Source organism: Chelonoidis abingdonii, chromosome 1 (genome assembly GCF_003597395.2).
Source record: "Chelonoidis abingdonii isolate Lonesome George chromosome 1, CheloAbing_2.0, whole genome shotgun sequence".
In the NCBI taxonomy this organism is placed as follows: Eukaryota; Metazoa; Chordata; order Testudines; family Testudinidae; genus Chelonoidis; species Chelonoidis abingdonii.
In genome coordinates this window covers 327,608,850-327,619,119 of record NC_133769.1, presented here as the reverse complement: position 1 = coordinate 327,619,119, position 10,270 = coordinate 327,608,850, and the positions used below count along the sequence as shown (strand labels likewise).

At 41.5% G+C, this 10,270-nt stretch overlaps 1 protein-coding gene across 1 annotated transcript in view; it reads right to left on the bottom strand.

Annotated features, from left to right (window-relative positions):
* Positions 1–325: 325 nt before the first annotated feature.
* Positions 326–10,270, bottom strand: part of FLT1 (fms related receptor tyrosine kinase 1) — a 156,871-nt gene continuing 146,926 nt past the window's right edge. The window contains exons 28-30 of the mRNA XM_032765286.2: positions 9,662–9,746; positions 7,553–7,644; positions 326–3,561 (exon numbers count right to left, since the gene is read on the bottom strand). Of these exons, the coding sequence (XP_032621177.1) occupies positions 3,360–3,561; positions 7,553–7,644; positions 9,662–9,746 (379 nt within the window). The 3' untranslated portion in view covers positions 326–3,359. The remainder of the gene's footprint in view (positions 3,562–7,552; positions 7,645–9,661; positions 9,747–10,270) is intronic.

Genomic DNA, 10,270 nt, shown 5'->3' with positions numbered 1-10,270 from the left:
ATGATGACATTAGGACACCTCATGTCTTATCACATTCAAAATATGGTTTCTGAACCAGCTGCCTTTCTTCCAGTTTTATCTGTGGTAGATCTTCTAGATACAAAGGTGACAAACGATGCAAGTAAAGGTGGTATTTAGGAACCACCATATCTATAGCAGAAGACCAAAGATATTTGTAGTGTCCAGCCAGGATCTTGAATGGGTGACCCCACTAACTAAAAGTACCCTTCCCCACTGCAGCCTGGGTCCAATGGTCTCTAAGTTTAACTAAGACGTACAAGTCCTAATATCAAACTCAGTAATAATCACCTAGCATGAAGTATTAAAATGGAGTCAGGTGGGCTTGAGTGTGAAGCAGCACTTCCTGCTGGTTGCATCAGAGTTCCAGCTCATCTGGTGATGAAGTCTGCCAATTTCTCTCCCTATATGTCTGTCCCACTGAATCTATAATATGGCTATAAATTGGAGAAGCCTCAACAGAAACTGAATCAGACGCAGTGAGGTGAAACTCTACTTGAAGCCAATAACAAGAAGGAGAGGCATCAGACCCTTAGAACTCTAGCTATCTTGAGACCTGCCATTTGCTTTAGCACTACTTCTCAGACCATGTCACAGGATGCCGTTTATGCTGTGCTGCTATGGCCTCCCACTGGCTGCTGCCAATCCACCACTCCGCACATGGGTTTACTAAGTCATGGGCGAAGAAGCAGAAGCATGTCATGACATTTTTGGTAAGGTATGCAATTCTACACTTGCATGCAAGGTGTGGCCTCACATGTACAGTGAATGCGAGGTCATGTCATGTGGAGGATGCTATGCAGTCAGGAAGTCATATTCAGGTCTTTCATGTTCTTGTAGAAAGGAATTCTGAGGCAAGCAATGCATGGACACCACGCTACTGGGGATGTTAGATCAGCATTAGCCTGAAACTTGGAATCCTTGCATGCAGAGAGGAATGATGCTATGAAGAGCAGCCATCATTGTCCCTTCCCTTCCCCTAGATGCAAGGGGATTCCACTGCTTTGTGGGAGAGGCGGAAAAAGGAGAGAGCTTGCCATTCTTGTATGAGCAGAGAGCTCCACTGGGCCTCTAACTAGGTATAGGTAATCAGTCAGAGTCAATGTATTCAATGCATTTCACTTTATTCACACAAAACATTAGGAACACTGCATGTGTCCATCACCCTCCCCCTAAATCTGCTTTTTGCCTTGCAAGACTGTGAACTCCTACAGGCAGTGACTGTGTCTTCCCATGTGACCACTCAGCTGTGAGCAAATCTGAGGCACTATCTCCACAAAGATGTCTAAATTGTTGTGCCTAATGGTAAAAGATGTCTTTTCCAGGAAGCTTTGACCCATGTATTCAGTTAATTAAACAAGCAAAATTCAGAACTTGTTTATTATCTGAATTTAGCAATTAAAATACATTTGATATAAAAAGATAAATGTAAGACGTAAGTGTGAGTTATTCACATCCAAAGACATTTTTAGTAAAGTTCATATAAAAGTAACCTTAACATTCCAGTTTTCTTAAATATTTATGCACAAAAAGCATATTTATAAATGTACAGTGTGCAACACACTCCTCTAAAGATGCACTATCCCTGAATAATTATTTTGGGTGGATTGAAAGGGGGAAACATTTTGTGGATCACCCATAGGTATGGATCAAGATAAATTCTGCTCCACCAGTAAGAGACCAAGCAAATGGGTCATAGTTAGAATTAATGGTCCCCTGAGTTAGGATGGATGCCAGCTGAAGTGTATCCAGAGCATTCTTTAATAGCCTACTGCACACATCTCACTCTAAGGCTCTGTACATGGCTGCTTTTCCTCAAATTGAGGGAAGGGGATTTTCTCCTTCTCCCAACCTTTAATAGGGTAAGCTTTATCGAAGGTCCTTTTTACATTAATATTGCATACAAAGATGGAGGGGGATAGAGCATCTTTACAGCTTTTAAAACTAAGACTATCTGTTTCTCTTCATAGTCAATATATATAATGTCTGGTGCAAATCACTAACATAAATACTTTTGCTGCTGTACACCAATACTGTTAAGTAAATTTGAAAGTCAACTGTGCATGTATAGAAGAGTCACCATAGCTTCCCAAAGGATTATATGGTGAGTTACGGGTTAGGAACCCTTGCAAGGCATCTAATACACATTTGTTCAATTTAGCAACATGCAGAGCTTATTGGCCATCCTGGCATATTGTTAGTTAAGGGAATCAGTCAGCAATCAGTACAATATGTCAGACGGTCCAGTAGGTAGTGTAGACAAAACTTGGCTTAAATTATCTCTAGTTAAAATAATTTCCAGTGCACATTCTTGGGGAGACAAAGTGCAACTTTCAAGAAGATTTGCTTGAACTAGTGCCCCATCAAGCTTGATAAAGCTTCTATTTAATCTGTAATTTTCATTATTTCAGTCCCAGATTTTTCATTTCTATGTATTCTTGACAACTGCATTTTGTGGTGTGTGTAAAAACTCCTGGGTCCAGGGAGGCCTTCAGATCTCTTATGGTCTAAGAATGGATTAAATCTAAGCCCTGATCTACCAGAATGCCATGCTCATAAAGGCATTAATCTTCCCTCAAACTTCTATAAGCAGAGGCTGTACAGCCTGAGCTCCAGGAAGTGGGCCTTTTCTCCCCATCTCCACTCTTTCTACCACTCCCATGCAGGTAGACTTGTTTTCTCCCACTTGCTTTCCCCTCACTACTGCTCAGTCCACTGGGCCCAGATTTCAATGGGTCTTGCAGTGTAACCTCGATGATCGCACACAGTTTCTTGCCCACTGTTGACTCCCTCAGCATTAAAGGTACTGTACTGCCCTGATTTTTTTTGCCTGAGGAGAGTGGCATTGTATTCTTGTTCTCAGATCTCAAAGCTGTTCCTGAATCTGAATTGAGAATGGATTATGTTAAGTGACAGGAGTCCACCCTTGCTGTGGGGCGGGGCATGCTGCTTCCACGGGGGACTCCCATCCTTTGAAAGGGACTAGAAACTGAAGTGGGGTCTTCTACATGAACTTTAGGGAACCAGTCATCTAAGGTACAGAGCTCCTGTCACTCCCATTAACTGTTAGGAGAGCTACAGAGATTCAGTACTTGAGAAAGCTAGGCCCTTAGCACTGGTGCCTTACTTAATTTTAAATGCACACATCACACTTTGTGCCCTCTGTAGAAAAGCAGGTCATCTGAGTTTGTCAATGCCTGGTTGGGGGTGGGCGGGCAGAGAGAAAGCTTTTAAGATCACACAGACTGCAGCTGTTTCAGGTAGAAGCTTTTGAACTGATAGTGTTTTAGAAAAAGCTAGTTCAGGTTAAAATACGCATCTGAATCTTTGCGCAGAACTTCTTAAACAGGTGGGGGGGAATAAAACCCCAGTGAATTGTAATCAGGAGGAGGAGAACGGCACACTTTCATTTTTTCCAGCACTATGTTACCATAAGGAAATCTCCAACTAGCTTCACTGAGGTGGCCACAGCTGGAATTGCAGAAACTCAGCCTGGTCATTCCAGAAAGAACGGACTCCTTGCTCCTGCTGGCAGCTTTCAGACTGTAAAACAGAGCAGTGTCACATTCAGTGCATGGAGGAAAAAGTATCTAAGATTATTTTTAGTGAATTGAATGAGACAGCATGGAAGGAAACAGCCCCATTCATTGGCTGTGGCGAGCACGGTGTTGTAGGGACTGACTAGGATTGTGTACATAAGGGAACTTGTGCCTCCCAAGCACATCATCAAAATACATGGGACTAGCTCTGCATTTAGGCCATCATGTAATCATGGAATAACATTTGATCACTCTTAACTGGGGCTGCATTTGATGTGATACCATTCACGAGCGTGGTAAGACACTGAGCCTATCACCTGAGTCCTCCAATCCCCAGGAAAGTGGTGGTTTTCTTATTCTGTGTCCTTACCCTCCAGTAACCTTATTTTAAATGGTCAGGGCTCAACAGGGTTATTTCAAGAATTAAAAGGTAAGTTTCTAAGTACACATACACTCCCTCCTCCCAGCTACCACACTAGAGTCCCATGGAAGAAACCTGCCAGGCATTGGTAAGAGCTTTTAGGAAGCTTTTAAATTTGTATTTAGGCAATAAGATATTTGAAAGAAAAATGAAGCATCAAAACCTCTGTACGTAGCACAAGGCATTTCTTATTTGGGGAGCTGAGGGGCAACAGCTCCTGTAAGATTCTACAAATTCTTACATTTTGAGCCATAGGACATATGCTTTCCAAGGGCCATGTTCCCAAGGTGCTATGGAACCCCTACTGCCTGATGTCCCTAAACTTCTAAAGGAAGTTCTTTTTCTGGCTTTTACACCTTTTAAGGGTTAAATTTTGAAGTATCTTCTCCCTACAATTGTAAGGATTCTTTACCTTTTCAAAAAAAAAAAAATGAAAGCAAATATTCCAGCATATCTGTATGACCCAGGGTCTAGGACATTAGGAAAAGCATCAAATATTACAAGACTTACACTAAATCATAAGCATTGGTAACTTCTAAGCTATCATACATTTCTGAGTTACATTAAACTCCTCAGCTGAAATAGCCCATGAGGGCTGGAACAAACCCCTGCCAAGACTAAGCTCCTCCAACTAATTACCTTTACTGTAAACAATAAAGCCCTAGGTATTTTTACCTGGGGAAAAAATAGTCACAAAATTCTGTCCATTGGTGCTCAGACACCATTTTGAGTCAGGTGAAGAGGGCTAATTGGTCAGAACCTGTTAGGGGGGTGGAGCTAAGGAACTATAAATCTTCCTTCAGAGATGAGGCATTCACTCCATTCTGGAAGAGTAGTCTAGAGAGCGAGTGTGTTCCTATCCTGAGAGGTTGGGGCTATGCTGGGTTTTTGCCTAGGGAAGGGGTTGTTTTGGTTCTGAGGGACATGCTAGTTTGGGAGGTTTAATCCAATAAAGGTCTCTGTTTTAGCTCTGAGGAGTTTATTCCAATTTGGGAGTTTAATATGGCTCTAAGCTGATTTTAGCTTAGAAACTTACTTTAGGTGAGCTGCTTTCTCTGGCTTGGAATTTTAGCTTGCTCGAGTCTTGAGAGCTAGAGAATTCCAGTTAAAAGGTTTCCAACCTCTTAGGGAGGCCTTTATAAAGGCACACTTATTTCTTCTGAAGCTGGTAGTGGAGTCTTGTGATCTAAATGCCCATGTATCCTTGGACGTCTTAAATCAAAAGAATTTATTTTTCTATATCTCTAATGGACTCCATTTTTTCTTTTTGTTACTGCGCTTATGAGTCCAAGACCTTCAGCACACATGTGACCAGTATAGTATGATACTACAGTTTTCCCTTTTGACCTGAGTTGTTAGCCAATATTTGAGGCCTTGCAGAGTTGTAGCTATTAGGAGGAGAAATTGATGATGGAATCAAATATTCCTTTGATGCAATCCTATTTATTTACAAAGACTATACACAAAGTTCTATTTTCTGAACACAGTAGGAAACAGAAAGCAAGGAAAGTACCTGCTGTTTATCTCCACGTCTGCCCCCTCTGATCAGTCCGATCTCCATGGAGCTCTGTCTCTCTTTGCCTTCTCAGGGCCATGGTTTTGACCATTTCTCTTGCTGTCTGCTGGCTCATCCCCCATTTTCTGCCTCTCAAGCACACACTGCAACCAATCCTCTAGCTCCTGTGTTTACCACCAGTCCTAGGGAAACTCTTCAGATCACATGGCTTGCCCTGCTCAGGATTCACCATGTGGGCCAGTGCCTTGGGCAGTAACTTCCTATTGTTTCCAGCTATCACTATATAAAGTGGCATTTAATTGTTCCTTCCATTTAGCCTGAAGGATAGGGGTATTTTAGCACATCCAGCAGCTTTAATCAGGTCTGTGATTGTTTATATATTGAAGACCCGCTTGATGGCAGCTAGTAACACCTTCCAGCATAACACTGTTACAAATTGTCATCAAATTGCTTTTGACCACCTCACCTGTTCTCTGTTAACTAATCTAGCTCCCTTTAGGACTTATTCTCACATCCTCCTAACAGCCACCATTTCTAAAAAGTCAATTTGCCACCAAGACATTCCCTTCTCTTTTGCAAAATGACACTGTCCTGAAGGACAATACACAGCCTTGCACCAATCGTAGTCTTAGAAACAAGAGCTTTATGCCATTAAAGAAGGGCAATTTCTAGGCTTCACAGAGACAAGTAGCACTTGCTGCTGCCCTGGAATGCCACAAGATATCAGACTTTACAAATGGCATGTCTGTTTAAAGAAAAACTATTTTAGGTCATTTTTAGTCATTTTGTTCTATGAGCCTGGCACAGTCCATATGTATTGTCATACATGGCTTTTCAATTGCAAGGGTACAAGAAATCATCTCAAAATGAGTGCTTTACGGGTTTTTTTAAAATCCGTAATACACATCCATGGGAACAGCATATGAGGGATTGGTTCAGTTATCAAGATTTTATGGCTACTTTATTAGGATGACCTGCATACCCCTTGGCTTTAGCATTCACAAGCGATTCTAATTCTTGCCAATAAAACCTTTCCACTCAGTATTCTCTTTGTGTATGTACACACGCACGCACACATTCAGCTAAAGTAATATAGCTAATCAATGAAATTTTCCTATAAGCAAATCATTTTAGATTTTGACCAAGAACTTTATCATCTGCAATTGCTCAATCCCCCATACAATATACCACAGTCTTCAGTGTGACCGGTCGAGCACAATTAAGATGGCATGATGGCTGTAACTTATTGCCAGCACAAGATGAATGATCACTTGGGTCAGGGCAGCCTCCATACTGTGAGTTGGCCTTAACCTGGGAATTGAAACCGGTCTGAGACTTTCAGTCTCATAATGGCCCTGGAACTAAGGAACCACTGACCATAACTGAGAAAATAAACATTCCTTGTCTAGAGCTAGATCATGTTAGTACAGTACATTTAATAGACAGCCCTTGCCCTCTCAGGGAGCTGTCAGGAATTAGGCAGAGGAAGGTGACCAATATATTAAAGTGCTTAAAAGCAGGAAGAGAAATGAGGCCCTCACATCCATCTATTGTAAAGTTGCCACTTGAGCATCCTGAGCCTGTGGCTCTTAAATGGGTTATGCTTAGCTGATTCATGTAAGAGAAGGGCAAAAACAAGCATTGTTAGATGAATATCTGCTGGGTGCATTTGGTGTCTCCTGAGAACTTCCAGAACCAACAGCAAGTCATTCTCAGCAAAAGGCCCTGATCTTTGGAATTTGTTTCCTGCAGCCATGTACCACAGTCTGGGATTAGTGACCTGGGTCACCTGCTCCATCAGATATAGAACTAGTACATAAGGACAGCGCAAATGCATCTAGGTGACTTTTGTAATTTACTATCAGGTACCTGGATGATCTGGTCCCGGGTACTGAATAAATAAACCAGTCACACAGCATGATCACCAACAAAATGATTTACAGAGTGTCAGACTGGTCTGTCAAGTGTGATTCAGCACAAAAACATGCAAGACTCTCTTTGATATTTTTTTTTGTGAGTGTTTGTGTAAAGGACAAGAAAGAGGCATGAAACACAGACCCAAAAAGCATTTGCTTTTGTTTGCTCTCTGTCCAAGTAAAGTGTTTCAGTTCTTCTGAAGCCAGCACCATCCCACTGTCTGCCTGATAATCCTGGAAAAGATTAAAAGTCTATTACGCGTTTAATGAAAAAAAGTTAATTTTTAAAAGAATCACATTCTTCTTGGGTCAAATTTTCAAAAGCAACCTAGGAGTTGATTTTCCATGAGACCTGGGCTTGCTTCTGAGTGCCTATGTTACTTTTGAAAATAGGTACCCATTGTGTGGCTATAATGAACACATGAAACCAACATGGCTGCAATGTTTTAAACAAAAACACCTATGAAGCTGTCACATTATTGATTTGAACTGGGACCATACAGAACATGGTTGCAATCAAAGTTCTATAGTGGCACCAAATCTTGTATAAAGGGAGTCAAATAGGGTGTCTAAGACAAGGTTATGGTTTGCTGGTTATGATTATGCTGTCTGTATGCATCTGTCATTTTTGTATTTAAAGTTATAAGTATTGGCTTTATATTGTCTGTATTTCAAAATTATGCTGTGCTTCTGGGTGACACCCCAGACAAGTTGGTGTCAGCTCTGCCTAGCCTGCTTGATGGCCCATAGAGGACTATCAGCTATACAACTGACCCACTGAGAGAAGGCAGATACACTTTGTAACTCAGCAAAGTATGCAGGAACTTGCCCATGTGGCTCCAGACTCCATTTTGCTGTAATTTTCCACAGTAAGAACAAAGAAGTGTTCTTATACCTGGAAAACACTATAAAAGGCTGATGCCTCATCTCCATTTTGTCTTTAATCCTGCTTCTTACCTCTGGAGGTACTTTGCTACAAACGGAAGCTTTATACGAAGGATTAAAGATCCATTCCAGCTGTGGATGTACTCCAGAGACTTGATTTGAACCTGCAGTTTATTCTATCATTGCTACAAGCCTGAACCAAGAACTTTGCCATTACTGTATGTAATTGATTCTATTTAACCAATCCTTGCTTTCATCTATATCCTTTTCCTTTTATGAATAAACCTTTAGATTTTAGATCCTAAAGAATTGGCAACAGCATGATTTCTGGGTAAGATCTGATTTGTATATTGACCTGGGTCTGGGGCTTGGTCCTTTGGGATAGGGAGAAACTTTTTCTTTAACAGGGGCATTGGTTTTCATAACCATCCGTCCCCATAATGAATGGCACTGGTGGTGATACTGGGAAACTGGATTGTCTAAAGTAATTGCTTGTGTGACTTGTGGTTAGCCAGTGGGGTGAGACCAAAGTTCTCTTTGTCTGGCTGGTTTGGTTTGCCTTAGAGGTGGAAAAATCCCAGCCTTGGGCTGTAACTGCCTTGTTTAAGCAATTTGTCCTAAATTGGCACTCTCAGTTGGGTCCCGCCAGAACCAGCATCGTTACAGAAGCGTCCAGCTCTGTTTCCAGCAATCCAACATGTTGGTAAGCCACCCATGCGGCCAGTCCAAGGGACAGCAGCAGCAGGGATGGGGGAATTGATATGGCAAACCTGAGCGCGGAGCTAAACCTCAGTCCATCCCCTAAACATTTCAAAGGTTTAGTTTAATTCATATACATACTCTTCATTCACTCATCTCTCATCTCCCTCTCTACAACTCCACAAGGCCCAATGATTTAGGGAGGAGGGTAGGCAAACATTGCCTCATAGAGAGACACATTGCCAGCTTACCAGGCTCCTAGCAAGTTTGCCTAAAATGGAATAGAATTCAGTTGCTCTTTTCTTTACTGATACAGAAGTGCAACCACAAAACTAGAAATCCCACTCTGTGTGGTCAGGCTGCTCAGATGAAGATGGAACATAGGACGCCAGATTCTCTAGTCTCTGTTGACTACACCTTCGTATCAAAGGAGAAGGTGATTGTAGCCCTTGTTATGGAACTCAGTGGTCCATTCTGCTTTTCATTTTGATTTCTTCAGATCTTCACCTATTACAATATTGTTTATAAACAACCTAACTTCTAAGAGCAGATAATGCTGCACTGCCAAGACACATGGACAAACTAAATGCCCCTTTTACAAAAAATTAAATGTAAATATATGAATAAAGAAAAACTGTTCATTGTACTTGGGCTGAGTATCACTTACATCAAATACAAAGGTATCCTTGGGCGAAAGCACTTCAAAGGTATTTACCCTCTGGGGTAGTTTCATTTTGAAGGTGTTTATGTATCTATTCAACAAACAAGCAGAAGACAGATATCAAGAGGGGGTTTTTTAGGAAACCTCAGCAGCTATGCAATAAAATGAGTTGTGCATAAATAGGGACTGTTCTTTCATTTTAATATTTTAAAAGGTATTAACTTGTTTGACAGCTAAATGGTTTACACATGAAACCCACTGTATGTAAACACTCAGTAACTTGTGATTCAGTGGCCATGTAGGAAGGCTTCCCCCTTTCCCTCTTCACTAGATCTTTTATCATCTCTCCCCTCCCCATAATCTACCGATAGATACCTCTCTGACCATATCCATATATCACTTCCTTAGCTTTGAAGATTTCATTACTGAGCTCAGAAGCTCTAGCAGCCTCTGCTGGCCCTCATCCACAACTGATAATGTGGAGGTTAACTACCCCAGAATGCACTGCATACTCTAGAGCATGTAGAATTTCAAATCAGTGGCAGATGGTGATGGGAAGGAATGTAGTGGGGCACCTATTGGAGGGTTATACAGAGAGAGTGCAAGATTCACGCA